Source organism: Elgaria multicarinata, chromosome 2, assembly GCF_023053635.1.
Source record: "Elgaria multicarinata webbii isolate HBS135686 ecotype San Diego chromosome 2, rElgMul1.1.pri, whole genome shotgun sequence".
NCBI lineage: Eukaryota > Metazoa > Chordata > Lepidosauria > Squamata > Anguidae > Elgaria > Elgaria multicarinata.
Window position 1 is genome coordinate 98,708,982 of NC_086172.1, and position 17,486 is coordinate 98,726,467.

Below are 17,486 nucleotides of genomic sequence, written 5' to 3' on the forward strand. Positions count from 1 at the left end.
TTTAATAAAGAAATGGAGCTCAGTTCTTTAGTGTGTGTCTCCTAGCTGGCTGTCCTAAATAAGTCAGGGAACAACCATTTTATAACTATTTATAACTAGGCATGTGGACCCATCCAACAACTAAGACTGTGTCCACTTACATCTTTAAGACTCAAACTACGCGTGTCTGTGGCAGTCATGTCTAAAGTGAGGGATAGAGATAATTCCATGTAAAGTCTAAAGTTTGGGTAGTACTGAACTATCTTAGTTTTGCCGAAATGTTTTTCTTCCAGCCGAGCTTCTGGAATCAGAGCCCTGCAAGGACTTTAGGGAGTGACTGTAAGGTAGGAGCAGTGGACAGGGAAGACAATTCATCATCCCCCACCCCTGTGCCCTTCTGGAGCTTTAAATCACTCTCATATCCTCCACTTTAGTAATGTCTGTTCATCTTCTAGTGATCAGTTCACCCAGCACATTTCATTACGAAATTCTTATGCACCCATGATATTTTACAGTTCCAGGAAAATGCAAAAATCTTCCTCCGTTCCCAAATCAGCATGTGTGCACTGTGCTATATTATTCAAGATGCATTTATTTGGTTGTTTAGAATGTGTTTAGCAACACCAAGAAAAATTGTCTTGATATTCCAATCAGTTATTTTTTTAAATATATGTTGACATTAGGTGTGCTGTACTTTCAGACATACCCTGCCACTGTTAATTGCCAGGGTCTTAGGTTGAAATTCAGCACTGAACAAGTGGAAGGCAGCTCATGCAATTCATCTATCCCATATTTTCCTCTGCCACCTTTGCAGCCTCCTGTACCCAAACAAAAATATGTTCCTGATATTGGTGATGCTCCCCTCCCACTGCAGCCCCGTAAGACGCCATTCAGAATGTTCAATAGGTCCCTCCAAATTTATTGAGAGGCTTTTTGGAGGAGATGCAGTGGGGTGGAGGGGAAGGAAAAGATCCATTGCTCAAGCTTGCTTTTTGCTTTTGGATATTGGATTTCACCCATAGCGTGCACGGAATTCTGTATTATGCATTAAATAATACAAATCAAATCATTTAAATTGCATGCATCATAAAATTGTATATATTACAGTTACAGTAATAAGAATGCCAGAAATGTGCATTTCAAGACGCAATTTCTATAAATTTGGGTTAAAATCATGGGAAATGTGTTTGATTTTTGGTATGGGATGCCCCAATAGAATGTTAAGTGGATGTCTGGGAAGGTAATATCAGATATGCGCAGCATAAGTAGGTGGTTCTAGTGAATCTGTGTTCTAAAATATGGAAGTGCAGGGTTCTGTGTTGTCTGTGAAATATATTTTGTTGCTGTGGCAGGCCAAGAGAAGATTTGGAATATCTTTGAATTTAAGATTTTGGCATTTTTTAATGACAAATTGGCCTGCTGTTTTAATTTGACAGCAAGAACATGAAATTTCTGAAGTGTTCTGACTCTTTAGATAGTTCCAAATGTCTTGGAATTCACATAAATGCTACTTAATGAACTATTGGGTATTGAAATGTATAGTGAGTTGCCATATTTAAATATAATACGTATATTATTCTAGCTCCGTAAGGTTTTGCAGTATTTCTGCAGTATTTTCCCATTTGGAATGAAAATGTATAGGTTGCTGAAAGTTACATGACATTTTAAGAAGAACACTTGAGCGATATTTTGCTTTCCCCCTCCACACTTTCATGTAACTCGTGAGGGAGAAGATTGCTTGTGCTTGGATCTGTAATGGATCCAGTACCCCTTTGCATTAGGTTCATTGAAAATTTTAAGACTGTAAAATAGATGGTTTTAAAATTTTGGCTTACGTAATTCACTTTAAAAGCTGTGTAGATTTTGTTGAATACTTTGAAAATAGTTCCCCACTTTGAGGTAGTATAACTTTGCTATTTTGTGTTTATATATCTTAGGATATGCTTTGGAGATGCAGACAAAGTGTCTTTGATGAAATGAAGAAGAAATTTTCACAGGTAGTTAGTAGAAGTGAATTTTAAAAATGGCTCAGTGGTTGTAACAGCATGAGACTAGCATTTGTTGACATGTGCATGATTGAGTGACATGCCTTGTGAACATATTTTGAGTGTTATTCTTAACTGTAGTTCTAACAATGGAAGCAGCTTTGGATGTCTTTATTCTATAAAATAGTAAGCTTTGTTGTTTTTCATGTAGTATCGGCATGAGTTAAAAGCATGATTTTGGGAGTTCTAAAATAAGATAATTTGCCTAATGTTTTTATATAAAGCTAGATTCCACTTAACCAAAAATTCTTAAGTATAAAGTAGTCAGTGGATGGGCCTTATGAGTTTTGCACCTAATTTGCACCCCAAAGCAGTGTCTTTGTATCTGTTGCTCACACTGCCATTTCTGTGTCCATGTGAATCATTGGTAGATAGTGAATACATACATGTTTGTTTTTCTGCTGAATGTATTTTTCCTACCAATAAAATATTTCCTCAAAATGTTGTTTGCTGAGATTAATCTTTTCAAGAGTGAAACATCTGTGTTGGCTTACTAGTGTGTAGCTTCCCCTGCATGTTTTTAGACACTAACATTTGCATATGCATAATATGGGATGGTGTGATGTCTTTCAAAGGAAGTAATCTTTTAAATGTTGAAGTGACACTGGTCATAAGATTGGATGATTGTTTAAATATTATAATTTGATGAACTATTGTTTGACCACAGCCATATATTCCAAGGAAACAGGAATGCCCTTTTCTAGATAATGGTCTAACCTCTTTAATTATGAGCATTACAATGCATAATGTGGGACACCATGATGCAAGGTCAGGATTGAGGACTCCTTGCTTCTGGGACCAGCAACAGCTTCTGGAGATGTGTACTTACTCTGCATTTAGAAGCAGGCTCCCACAGTTCTGAACAACCACATAGAAAAATGGGGCCTGTGCCTATTATTTAATTTCATTTTAAATTTATTTATTTATTTATTTATTTATTGCACTTATATACCGCTCCCATAGCCAGGGCTCTCTGGGCAGTTTACAGAAATTCTAAAATTAAGATTAAAACGAGTATACAAAATTTAAAATGCTAAAACACAGAACATACACACATAAAGCATTTAAAAATCTTGCTGCTGTTTTTATCTGGTTGAGTTTTTATATTGTATTTTATATTATGGTTTTATACTGTTGTTTTATACTTTGAATGTTTTTAATTTTTGTGAACCGCCCAGAGAGCTCCGGCTAATAGGCGGTATAGAAATGTAATAAATAAATAAATAAATTCGTTAAAAAAACTAAACGTGGGTTATTAAGATGTTAAACAAAACTTTTAATTGTTTCTGCTATCCATGTTTTGTATATCACTTTGCCTATTTGACTAGAAGGAACATCAAAGAATAGTATAAATAGAAACCTTATTTACAAAAGTCAGATCTGTGCTATTCCTGGATTTTCAGGATGAATGCCAAGAACTATTTATATACGTTTATATTTGCATACATAGTTATATATAATTAATTACAATAGTTGTTCCCTACAAACAGTTAACTAACTTGGTTTTTGTTACTCTAGCACTCTTTGCTAGACTGGCATCTTCAGGGTTCGCCATATTTGACATATTTGATTCTGTTTTCTCCTTATTGTTTTGTTTTCTGCTCTTTGTATTTTAGCTGCATTATTATTTGCTTTTATTTTACTGTCAGTGGATTAGTAATTGGGGTGGTCTGTGTTGTAAGCCACATGGACTTTTTATTATAAGGCAGCCTATAAATGCCATTAATAATACATTACAACCTTGTTACTAAGCCCCCATAGGTTTCTAGTCTGCCGAAAAAATTATTCACCTCCTTTTTATTCATAAAAGGTTCCCCCTCTTATGAATAAAAAGTAACTGAGTAAAACATTTTGCAGGCTAAAAGCACAGCAGGCTGGCAGCAGAGAAGCAGAACACTCTGTTTCTCCTTCACTAGTTGTGTGGGCTGCAGAGGAAGTAAAGCCTTTCCTCCGCAGCCAAAACAGAAGTTGAGCGGGCTGGCAAAGGATCGACGGAGTGATCTCTCCCTCCTTTTCCAGCTCACTGTGTTTCCGAGCTAGCAATGCAGGAAGGGTCTTCACTTCCTGTCCCTCCGCCAGCCCATTCACTCACCTGGAGGGAATTTCATGGACTTGCCTATGTGGAATTCCTGGTTATCTTTGGCAACCAGGTGAGTGGTTAAAAAAAAAAGACTGATAAGTGTGTGTGTGTGTGTGTGTGTGTGTGTGTGCACACACACACAGACACACATTGTGAAACCTATACCTTACAAATGTTATGCCCAAGGTAGTCCTAATTTTTAACCAGGTGGGTCTGCAAGGTGCGCCTGACCTTGGTAACCAAAACTATTTCTACAGCAAGCTGGAGCATACAAAAAGTACCTTTGAGCACAGACAGAGTGTTTCTGTGTTTCCCCCTTTCCACTAAGGAAATGCAGCCTGATCCTTTTCTGTTCCAGTGAAAGAGAATAGCTTACAAGGCAGGTGGCATGGCTTCCACACATTTCTGAGTCCCTGCACTTCCCCCTTTAGAAATTAAACACTGCCTTCTCCTCCTTTGTAAGTATCCTGTTCACAGCTAAAGAACACAGACTCAATCAACCCTCCCCCAGTCAGTTTTGATTTTTTCCAAGTCTTGTCTAGTATCTTGTTACAAAAATATTTTCCCAACAATTCTCCAACTTATTTACTCATATCCCACCTTCTCTCATAATTCAAGTTAGCCTACGGTAGTTTAATTCCCTTGTCTTAGGCAGGGTTCTTTTTTTGTCCCCTTCCCTACATAGGACTTCATTTGTGCCTGAGCACCAGAACAAAAGGCCAATGAACCCAATCCTTTCCTCTTCAGAAGCCGACTAGAGATTTTCCTTCTTTCCTTGCATCAACTTTCCTTCTGTGTTTGGGTTAAATCAGCCCCAGTGCAGGAGGCTGCAGTGAGTTGATGTAAAGCTTCCCTTTTCTCATTTTGGACATAAGCTGGTGATTGTGGTGGGGTGCATTCTCCATGAATGCACCCTCATTGGAGAACAACAGAAAAGGCCATACATATGGAAGGAGAATTGAGGGTGTGGTAGAATTAGTGACTCAGCAGCAAAAGCTAATCTGACATCTTAGTCCACAGCCATGCCCTCTCCGTCAGCCTACCAATCAGATATGCAGTATTCCCAGAAAGGGAAGAGAGATTAAAAAGAAAAGAAGAATCCTACCAAAGCCATTCAGCACTAGAGAAAACATATTCCCTGTGCCAAAAAAATCCCATTCCAGGTTTTTCTGGAGAACTAATTTAGTTGCTGTAATGCAACCTTCCTCCAAACAGCTGTCTTGTTCACCAGATCAAAGATTTTCGTGTCCCTGGTGTGTTGGCAAGTGATTTTGTTGGAGACTGTTTATAATGCTGTTGTCTCATTGGTGTAACCCCTGCTTATTTTTAGAAGCTTATGCAGGAGTTGAGCAGATACTCTCAATCAGTGAATTCTGTATCTGATAGTGATTTAAACTTGTGAAGAACAGTTTAATATGTTGAAGAAGGAACCATTTAGTAGCCTATTTTCAACAGTGGTCAGTCAGATATCCATAGGTAGAACATAAAGGCAGTGGCCCTGTTCAGACAACATGCTAAGCCACGGTGGTTAAGCACTTTGATGTAAACATTATGACTTAGCATGTCATGTGAACCATTCCTAACCATGGTGGTTACATATCCACAGTTTAAACATGCTCACCTTTCATTTGTTGCAAAAGGGTTCGCGGCCTAACCATGGCATAGAGTGTTGTCTGAACAGGCCCATTGTGATTCCCTAGACAACTGGAATCCAAAGGCATAGTCCTCTTAACCTCAATGTTTAATTTAGGTATTGTGGCTAGTAGTCTGACAGATTTAGTGGCCATCTCCACATTTTGTGACAAAAATATCCTTAAGTTAAATACGTCTTGTATGAAGATGTGTTTTCTTCCCTTTTTTCTGTCGAATCTATTTTATTGGGCAATCTGAGTTAGTGTTAAATGGGGTGGGGGGAGAAAAATCCCTGTGTTTTCTCCACATCATGCTGTGGAGAAAACTGATAAACCCATATCAGTTTTACCATTAATCATCTGTTTGTTTGTTAGACGAAAGAGCACCTTCATAAGGAAGGTGCCCTATCCTTTTTCTACATCAGTTCCAAATTGGTTTATTTATTCATGTATTTATTTATAATACTTTCATAAATATACTTAAATCCCTAAGCCATTCCCATTAAAATACAACATAACAATTAAAATAATAATAAATAAATCATTATAACAAGATAACTATAAATAGGGCAGGGAGGCATTTAAAACTTCCCACAGTTTCTGCCTCTCCAATCACAAGTGCCACCACCGAGAAGGCCGCCTTTTGTGACGTTTCCTGGTGACATACCATTGGAAGTTCTCTTAAGGTGCTCCATTAAGCATCCTAGATGCTGCATTTTTGCATTTGCCGTAGCTGAGGGTAGCCCCACATAAAGATCCAACTGCATCCAAGCACCAGTTCAGAATTTGCATGGCCTCTTCCAATTCAGGGACTGAATTCCAGGACTGCAGAACGTCTAGCAAGGTCTGTGGCTTTTTGTGGCTACTCGCTTACTCGCGAGTAGCCGGGAAAAGCCACGGACTGGGCACAGCGCTCATACGAGCGCTCTGCCCATCGGGCCGGGGGATCCCGGGAGGGGGACATAGGGGGGGAAGGCTGGACTGGCAGGAGAGGGGGATGGCAGAGGGCGACACGGGAGGGCGACACGGGATGACACGGGAGGGCGACACGGGAGGGCGGAGGGCGACACGGGACGACACAGGAGGGTGGAGGGCGACATGGGGGACGGGGATGGGGAGGGAGGGCGGGGAAAGAGTGGGCAGGAGGCATAGGAGGGGATCAGGAGCGGATGGGGGGGCTTAATTAAAAAAAAACCACCTACCTTCTCCGGAGTCTTCGGGGCGCACGTGGCCCCTTTAACAAAAAAAAATGGCCGATGCTACAGGGCTTCCGCAGTCCCTGCACGTCGGCCGTCTAGGAGGCAGGGCGGTGTGCGCTAAAGTTAGCGCGCCGTCACCCCGCCTCCCTGCCTGCTTATCCGGCAGGGTCTAGCAAGGCCCTGTGTCGCCATATAATGGGGTTTCTGTCCTATTTCCCATCATTAGAATACTGAGTTTGATCATTAGTTTATTACATCATGGCAATCTTAGTATATATTCAGTGATTTTTTAAAAAAGTTGGTTTAAAAGACCACAGTCACATTGGTCCAACTTCCAAAAAGCCAGGAAATTGGAAGCAAAGGCTGATACCTTAACTGATGTGCCCCATGATCAATGAGGATTATGTGCAATATCATGCGATGTCACAAATAGTGCTTGCTTACAATTTACCCTCCATCCCAACACAGTTTTCCTTGATCTTTCAGGCCTAAATCGAGACGGGGAGGAAGGACTTCCTGGGACCAGCAAAATCCCAGCTTGTCCTGGTCCTATAGCAATGTCTCGGGTTGTCCTGGTCCTGTGGGTTTTATTTATTTATTTATTATTTATTTATTACATTTTTATACCGCCCAATAGCTGAAGCTCTCTGGGCGGTTCACAAAAATTAAAACCACAGTAAAACACCCAACAGTTTAAAACACAATTACGAAATACAGTATAAAAAGCGCAACCAAGATAAAACCACACAGCAAAGTTGATATAAGATTAAAATACAGAGTTTTGTTCTTTAACTTGCTCCTTCTCCATTAAACTTTCACCAATCTTTCTGAAATTTTCAAGGCTTGTAAACCCAACGGTTTTAGTACCTGGAAATTTCAGAAAGATTGGTGAAACCATTCCAATTGTGTAAAGTTTACAATGATTTCCCTCACTCCTCCACAATCACCATTTCAAATGGCGGAACTCTTTTTTTCTCTTTCTTTTTTACTGTCTGGCCTTAACTATAGCTGCCACAGCTAGGGTAACTATAATAGTATTTGGAGAGATAGAGAGATAGATAGATGACACTTGCGTCTATGCTAAGCAGGGTGGATAAAAAGCAATGATTTTTTAAAAATAAAATTAAAAAATTGATTTTTAAAAATTTAAATCGGATTTTTTTAATTAAATTGAATTTTTTAATGAAATGCTTTTTGAGGAAAAATCTACCTAAAGATAGTTTTCTATTTAAGATACATTATAGTCCAAAGGTTATTCATCATGAAATAAGGATTAGTTTTTAATTATGTAGCATGAGGCTGTTTAAATTTTTTTAGTAAATGAATTCCATTAATCCATTCACAATGTCATGTTCTTCCAGCGGTTTCTGTAAGATTATTTTTCTCCTTCCAAAAAAATACAGCAGAAAAGTTGTCCAAATATGAATGATTAACCTATTAAACTAGAGATAGTTCACCTCGCAATAATTTCATAATCATCTATCTATAATGTGTTTCTAATAGTATAACCAAATCAGTATTTTTGATATAACTATAAAACTAATTTGAAAAGTTGCTATTCTAAAAATGCAACCTTCATCTGGTTGTAAATATTAAGATTATACCAGCAAGAATGAGTCTCTAGTAACTTTTATGCTTTTTATGTTTTTAAACTTTGTATATTTGTTTTTAATGTTTACTGTTTTTAACCTTTGTAAACTGCCCAGAAAGCTTCGGCTATGGGGCGGTATATAAATGCAATAAATAAATAATCTCTGAGTTGTGTAAAATATAGCAAGGAAGAGTGCACTTTTGGGAGGGGGGAGTCACATGATTAAATCATGTCTTTCTGAGTAGTGATTTAAATTGTGATTTAAATCAAATTGATTTAAATCAAATCCACCCTGATGCTAAGAGAAACTGAAATTGCATAATGTTATTGACAAATAAATAGAAGGCAGTAGTTTTTAAATGACTAATATGTATATAAGATGCCTGAAAGCACACAGCTACCCAAACCACTAGTGAAGAGAGATGATCAACAAGAAACCCATTTATTATACAAAAGTTATAAAAAGGCTGATGTATCCCATAGTTGTTTAACAATAGTGGTGTTGGGTATATAATACAATAAACCAATAATTGGAATGTTATTCCTACTTAAAGACTATACAAGTCTATAATATAGCCCAACAAAATCACACTAACGCACTTTAGTATATTTGACACATTTGGCAATAACATCAGTACATAACATATATTCACAGATATAATGTAAATAAGGTTTGTTCTTATTATATTTTGTTCTTTCCAGCGTTGTAAGTTGATATTGACAGGATTTTGCAATATATTTCCCGTTTTCGCTGCTCAAGCTTCATCGGAATAAACGCTACAGAGATAAGATAATATTTATATAATCATCACATTCAGTCTAGATAACTCTATAATTATAAAATCCAAGCACTCATTTCTAATTCAGCCTAAAAATCACTCACCCATATCAGGTTAAACCGTCAATTATGGAATATTCAACATCCTCAAAGACTTTATCACGGGGGAGAAAACCCCTCCAATTGAAGGCTGTGGAAAACCATATATTTGGCCTTTTAGAAAATAAACAATCTTTCTGTTTTAAAGAGTTACCAAGAGCTTAAGATAGTGTTATTGACAACATAGCCTTGAAATAGAAAGTATTTTGTAATCTGTTTTCTCTTTCATTACAGATTGAAAGTGCTGCTGATGAACCTAGAGTGCTTTGTATAATACAAGATACTACTAATTCTAAGACAGTGAATGAGCGCATCACTTTGAACTTGCCGGCTTCCACTCCAGTAAAAAGACTGTTTGAGGATGTAGCCACCAAAGTTGGCTACGTTAATGGAACATTTGATTTAATTTGGGGAAATGGAGTCAATGTTGCTGATACGGTAAAAACAACTATTTCACTTAATTTCTACACTTAATTTTTGTTGGAATATTTCAGGTATTGGATGCAGTATTTCTCAACAGTATGACAGCTCATCAGAAATCTATAATAGTGTGTGCATGTGTTTGCTTAATATTGCTTGTAATCTTAAATACTTGTGCTTATATGTGCATACATTTGCATAGTTTAGTTTAATCAGGTGAACTGTGTAAGAATAAAATGTTAAAGTATCATTTGGTTAACTGAAAGGCAAGGGGTGAAAAGATTGCATAGCTATTACTTTCCTGAGCTGAAGTCTGACCTTGATATGGATAAGAGGCAACTAAGGGACTGGTTATTTTGGATAGATTTTAGGAGGGATCCACAACTAATTAAAAACTCTAAATTTTCCCATTGGTTTCCTCTTTTGAAAATGGAACACTTTAGAGCCAGCTATTTGTCCAAACTGAGGGCTCTTTTCTAAGAAACACTTTTATTGAATTGAGATTCCAAGTTACACTAACTGCAGTTCTGGATGAACGCTATCACAAGGTGCCATTTGAATGCAGATTATGTATCTGTGGCCCACATCAGGTGGAAGACACTATTAATTTGCCCTCTGTAAAGGGACCCAAGAGAGATAATCCTGAAACCCTTGTTAATACATGGATATAGGAACGCCCTTGCAGAAATGGTTCATTTTCTTGTAAGTGATACCAACTGCTATGTGACACATAAAAAGGCTTGGTTTGCTCTGGCAGCAAAAAAGATTAGGAAGAAAGAACCAGACAAAATTGCCATAAACTGCCCTGGAGATTTAGACTGCTAAGTGAAAGCTGAGTTTCAGTTATCTGTATAATTTTCTACTGTTCGAAATATTTGTATTACTGCATATATGTATAAACTTTGAATCATTAATAGCAAAAGAAAAGATTGGATCTGGGAACATCTCAACTATGAACTCGATCCTTTGGGGGAGTGCAGCTCCTTCCAGAACAGCATGAACACCACTTGCCTGGTCAGAGAAACCACTCACCAACAGTGCCTCTGGAATGATCTTCAATTCATTGGTCTTCATCCAGTGCATTACCACTGATTTCCATGACGCGAGGGTGGTTAAGTCATAGTAGCTTGTTAACCATCCCTGTGTGTGTGAGCTCATTTCCCTCATTTCCCTCTCCAGGCACAGCTTGTCATTACATGCAAACCTAGTGAGGGTGACTGGCTGGGTGGTTAACAAATGGCATGTGTGGAAATGGTTAATAAGCCACTATAGCTTATTAATCAACTGTGCACATGAAAACCTGGTCATGGAATGATGGGTCATTAGCACACTGTTGACCCTGCACTCTAACCTAGTATGAACCTTTAAAAAAATCATCTATATATCTATGCAGGGAAAGGGGCTTATTAGCCAACTTTCTTCTTACCACATCCCCATATTTTCTTCAAAATAGAAGGAAAATGGTAGCAGCAGCAGCAGCAACCTGACTATACTTTGGATGTAAAGAGTCAGGAGGCCTGGGCTATATCTAGTAATAAAATGATATTCTCTTTAGTTTTATTCTATGAATTATGTGTTCTGAAACAGCTTTTCAGCTGGTATTTAAAACATGCCTCATTTAAGATTATATTTATATTATTTACTAGTATGTTAGGCTAGGTTAAACTAGGTTGCAAGTTTCTTTAAATTGATTTCTAACTAGGTCACCGATTTTTCTTAAATTCAGCAGTTGACATACTGTGAAATCCTACAATATGCATTAAGTTGAAAGCTCATTAAAAATGTTGGTCAACTGATGGGGAGTGCAGACTTGCTATTTATTTAAGAAATTTGCATACTGCTTTTACTAAAATCAAAGCAGTTTACATACAGATGAAACCATTTTTTAAAAAAACAACAAAACGCACACACCAAAAAACCCATAGCAATTAGGAGTTGACAGTATGACCTCTTTTGCCTTTCCCCTCAAGGCCCTTGGGGCTTTATTTATTCTGCCTCTATGTTATAGCTAATAAACTATAAGTATAACACTACTAGTACCTGTGAATTTAGTATTTGATCTTTAGATTCAACTGCTATTACACAGACCATTTAATAAATTGCTATGTAGATAATCTAGTGAATGACCATAGCAAATAGGGTAGGAAACAAGTACATTATAATGTGAAATTTTGTGGTCCATGAGCTCTTGACAGAAATGTGAAAAACATGGATTTCCTATTAAGGAAAAGCATGTTTTATCTCTCCCCCACCTCCAAATCAGTCAAAATATGCTGATTAGAAATAATATTCCAGCTCCTGAGTATTTCACATTAGGGATGAAGGACTAAAAAAAATGTTATCCTCCACCTGAATTTTTAAAACAAACAGCAGCTAATTCTGTCTGGTAAAGAATAATTTTGTTCTGTTTTGTTATAGACACCATTGGATCAGTCTAGTGATAAAACTGTTGTGGATGCTGGTTTTGAACCTGGGAAAAAGAATTTTCTGCATCTGACAGATAAAGACGGAGAACAACCTCAAATAGTATTGGTAAGAGTGTGCAAAACTTGTCAGGAAGTTCCCTGTGTTCATCTTTTCACACCAGAGAGAAAACCAAGGAGCTAGTGGCTCAAGTACAGAGTTATTGAGAAATATGCACCTTCCTTTTTCTCCACCTATACCTGAGCCCTTAAGTAGAACTGAGTTATTGATCAATTGTGGGAGGAAGGCTCCGACCTTCAAGAGCATGTACCAACTTTGCAGTGCACAACTAAACTGCCCCCAGTATATGAATCACTTGCTATATGTCACAAAGGTCTAGTGATCTTTATAAACAAATTTATATTTCAAGTCTATATATTCTTGTAAGTAGAAACTAAGGGTGCTTCCAGACCAGGCTTTTATTGTGCCCTGCCTCATTTGCAGAATGTTGCAGAGACCCAGACATCGTTGCCATCTGTTTGTAAACCTACTGTGTTTTCCCACCAGTTCTTCTGTCTTTTTCTTTCTCTTATCACATAGAATCTGTGAAGGAGATGGAATAACTGCACAGTATCTTTTGGTTGGCAGCACTAGGAGCTGTCTGTCTGGGGGCACCCTGTTATTTTTTTCTACCTTATGAGAGAATGTATTACATAACTTTGACTCTCCCTAAAAATCAAAGCCATTCTAGCTTTCAAACATGTAGGAGAAAATACTTATTAGGATTTTAATCATAATAGCATAATTCATCTTCCCAGAATGAAACCTCAACTTCTTGTAGAAAAAGATCTGTTCTGATCCAGCCAGTGCTGTCTTAGTGCAGAAAGTGGTTTTGCATACTGACTAGCTCCAGATGGGAGCATCAAAGACTACTCTTTGGGACACAAAGAAGGAAAACCTGCATCCAGCATTGGGGGGGATAGGACCCTATGTGCATTATTGCCTAACTAGAGATTTAGGCTGTCTGCTTTGGACTGCAATTATTAATTAGGTAGAAACAGGGTAGTTAGGCTGGTATAATTACCCCCCCCCCAACTCATCACCTTTAGGTGAAGGGCTTTGTGTGAAGCTACCTATAGCACTTGTGGATGGGGCTATTGTTCTATGTGAAAGCACATTCAGAGAGTCTAGACTTTCTTAAATTATATACTTTGTATTGATGCATTTGTATTAACTGCATCCTTTAAAAATGCATTAATTAGTGTGTCTAATCTTTTAGGAGGAGTCTAGTTCAACAGATGACCGTAATCCAGATCGATTTATAGGTCCTCTTCCACGAGAAGGTTCAGTTGGTTGTTCCAATGATTATGTCAGTCAGAACTACTCTTATTCATCAATTCTGAGTAAATCAGAAACTGGTATGGTGGTCTGTTTTATCTTTTTCGACTATGTATAGTAATGTTTCAATATTTTTTTTTAAAAAAAATGTATTGGCAAGATGGAATGCAACTACACCTCACTCTATGTCTGGGTTTGGGGGGGCAATGTTACAACTGGTGTGGATAAGTAGGATGTGGTGGCAGAATAATTACTGGGCAGGGTATTGCATTTATCTTCTAAAATTTGTTTTGTTTTTAATTTTTTATGGTACTGCTTTATATCTGGGCTGTATGAGTGTCTGTTTCTTGGTCCATATGCATATAACTTTCACCTGCGGTATGCAGTTGGTCAGAGATTTAATACATTGTGTCCAGGCTTGGGAGCCAACAATTTCTCCTAACCATCAGAAATATAACAAAAGTTTTTTTCCATTTCTGCTGAGCAAATTGAGCTTGTCCTTATGTTTTGTCCTAAATTATGTTTGGGAAGAGAACATAATTTAGATGTAGGTCTTATGGGCTTGATGCATTTGTTATCTCACATGTCTTAAGTCCATGCATCTCTCTCTCTCTCTCTCTCTCTCTCTCACACACACACACACACACACACACACACACACACACACACAGAGGCCCTTTCTACACCTAAGGATTATTCCAGGAAAATGGAGGGATCATCCCTGCCTGCTCCTGGGATCCCCTGTGTGTCATTTGCATGCACAGGGATGGTCCCAGGACGATCCCGGGGGAAAAGGCAGGTGTAGAAACAGCCAGAGGGAGAGAGAGAGATATCTCCCAAAAATTCACTTCTGATTTTTCCAACTCCCGTCCAGCCGCTCTTCATAATTAAAATGCTTTTCTCCCTCTTTTGCCATAGGTAGGCTCTTCATTCAATGCACCAACATAGGGCTTCATTTGTGCCAGGAAACAGTTTTAGCAGAAATCTGTTTCAGCATTGGGCTAATAGACTAGTAGTTTTTCCTCTACAGAAATCAAGCCCAATTTTGCTGCTGTAGTGCAGCCTCCATCCTTCTTCCAACTCTACCTACCACTGCTGTGCATAGAAATAATTAAACATACTTCCGCCCATTGAAATCAGTGGGCTTAAGCATACCTAGCTCTGCAAGGGATCAGGCTCCCATGATGTAGGCCTTAGCTACACCTAAGGATTATCCCAGGCAAATGGAGGGGTCGTCCCTGCCTGCTCCCAGTATCCCCTGTGTGTCATTTGGATGTACAAGGATGGTCCCAGGACAATCCTGGGATATAGGCCTGGTCTAGCCATGGCCATAGTCAACACGTCCCTGGGCTTTTTTGCTCACCAAGATAGCAAAACATCTCATTGTTTGGCATATTAGCAAGTAGTTTTGCTGAAGACTGCAAATGGTATCCAGAAGTGAAATATATTTACATTAAGTTGCTGTACTAGATGAAAGTTAGGTTAAATAGTTATACCCAATGTCACTATCTATTTTCCTATCTCAGAAAAGTCAAGGGAAGTATCTAGTGGATCTTTGGATTTGTCTTGGGTGGTTGATTAGTGTCTTGTAATACTTGCAATAGAAACAACAATGAGTGTTAAAAGTCTTCACTGAAGTTACTGCAAAAATTGCTGCTGACTTCCATTGAGCCAGAAACGTGGTTTTAGTTGTACTTTTGGAAGCTAGGACTACTAATCCTGTTGCACTCTTATTTTTTTAGGATATGTGGGTCTAGTAAATCAAGCAATGACCTGCTATTTGAATAGCCTGCTACAAACACTTTTCATGACTCCAGAATTTAGAAATGCATTATATAAGTAAGTACATCATATTAAAAGCAATTTAATGCTGTCATAAGTATTTTTTGTACTATGAAGTGTTTTCAGAGAAGTGTTTTTACTGTAATTATTTGAGAGTTACATTATTAATTTTTGTGAACCGCCCAGAGAGCTTTGGCTATTGGGCGGTACAAAAATGTCATAAATAAATAAATTTTATTTCAAGAGAGCATGAAAACCTTGTCAACCTTTATAATTGAATGATAATATATTATTATTATTATTTATTAATTTCTTTTTCTAAAGTGTGTATGCACTTTGCAAGTGATAATATGAAATCTTTAAGGTTTATTTTGACAACCTGAAATTATGCTGCTAGATAAAGCAGTAGTGGGTTCTTTCTGATTTTTATGTGAGCACCTAGGGAATACAACTGGGTTAGAGTATATTCATGCTTCTATAATAGGTTCTGCTATTTGAAGTGGCATGGTTTGCTCCCTCCACAATAACTTTTTTAAGGGAAATGTCAGCATAGGAACATGTACTTAGAACAGATCAGAGCTTGTTAAACCTTGGAGTCCTCAGAAATGACAGTAGAATCTTATGGGAGATAATTCCCCAGTATTAATCCTAGAATAACACCAAATTCAGTGTCTCGAAGAGAATTCGTGAGTTTAATATTAAAGAAGAGGAAGTGGGGAAGCTAGAGTGATCCTTGATACCTTTCTGTCTATATGAAATTTTCCATTTGAACTAAATCACAGAAGGGTTACATCCTGAAAACTGGCACACATGTTGGTACAGTCCTTTTTCCTTTTCAAACAAAATATGGAACAATGTTTTTGTCTTGGTGGGCACAGCCAGTAATGTATCATTATGAAAGAAAAAGATGACATGGATGAGATAGCAAGGTAACTTTTGGGAAAGCCTAACATAAATATAAGCATCTTTTAATGAGTCACTTGCATTCAGGTGTCTCTTACAATGAGAAACCTAATGAATTTGTTTGTTCTCCTAAAGCTGTTCCACCTTCCAATGGCTTTGTAAATTCCCAGATACTAAATTTAAGTTGGCATGCATTTAAGCAGTGATACTACAGTGTTTTCAAACTTATGTGCAAGTTTGCACATATATTTTTTTCTACTGAGGAACCCCTGAATACTACAGAGTATTCCAGGACATATTGTAGGGTAGACACTTGGTCAAACTGGGCAAGAGATAGATATGTTAGGCCTTCCTATAGTGTTTATTCCTGTTATTCCAGTCTTCTCTCTTAATCTTCAAGGCAGTTTAAAAATAATTTAAACAATAATGATAAAATAAATTCATGTGGGAGTTCAACAAGGCTTGATCAGTTTGGAATTGACTTGATCAGTTTATGAATGTCTACTTTCAAACATTTGTCTTTGAAAAACAATTACGTTATAAAAACAATATTTCATAACAATTACGTTATAAAAAACAATATTTCATAACACTTTCTTCTAAAAACTGGCCTGATGATAGCTTTAAATGTGGTTGGATATGTTTTCTTTAAAGTTGTATTGGTATTAGGTTATGACAAACATGAATTAACTCAGTGGCTTTTCAGATTTGTACTTTGAACAAATATTTCCACATCCACATCAGCTGGTCCTCCAAGGAACACCTCAATCTAGAAATGTGTGTTAAGAGAGCATTCCCTTTTAAACATGTGCTGTAACGTAATTGTTTTGTTTGCATGATGGTACTAAGATGCCTCATTTTGTTAATAGATGGGAATTTGAGGAATCTGAAGAAGATCCAGTGACAAGCATCCCTTATCAGCTTCAAAGGCTGTTTGTTTTATTACAGACCAGCAAAAAGAGAGCAATTGAAACAACAGATGTTACACGAAGCTTTGGATGGGATAGTAGTGAGGGTAATTATGACAAAATGCTTGGTTAAACTGTAATTATGTTAGACTAGATAATAATTGAAATTGGCTGCATTTGGGTGATCAAATCTTTGCTTACTAAGCCAGGATATGAATGAGTTCCATGTACCTGCTGCCACTTTGCTTCTTTTGTGCAAGTGGAGAAACAAGCAATGAAGTCGCTGTTTGTTTGTTTTTGTTTTTCTAATCTTTTTATTTTTAGCACAGT

The 17,486-nt window shown here is 37.7% G+C and overlaps 1 protein-coding gene across 3 annotated transcripts in view; it reads left to right on the forward strand.

Annotated features, from left to right (window-relative positions):
• The window catches only part of USP47 (ubiquitin specific peptidase 47), a 67,286-nt gene that overhangs the window by 10,020 nt on the left and 39,780 nt on the right, over positions 1-17,486 (forward strand). For 2 of the 3 annotated variants that reach the window (XM_063117287.1, XM_063117286.1), the window contains exons 2-7: positions 1,917-1,976; positions 9,637-9,840; positions 12,241-12,354; positions 13,505-13,643; positions 15,306-15,402; positions 17,118-17,263. In XM_063117287.1, the coding sequence (XP_062973357.1) occupies positions 1,917-1,976; positions 9,637-9,840; positions 12,241-12,354; positions 13,505-13,643; positions 15,306-15,402; positions 17,118-17,263 (760 nt within the window). The remainder of the gene's footprint in view (positions 1-1,916; positions 1,977-9,636; positions 9,841-12,240; positions 12,355-13,504; positions 13,644-15,305; positions 15,403-17,117; positions 17,264-17,486) is intronic. The other variant, XM_063117288.1, reaches the window with a different exon arrangement.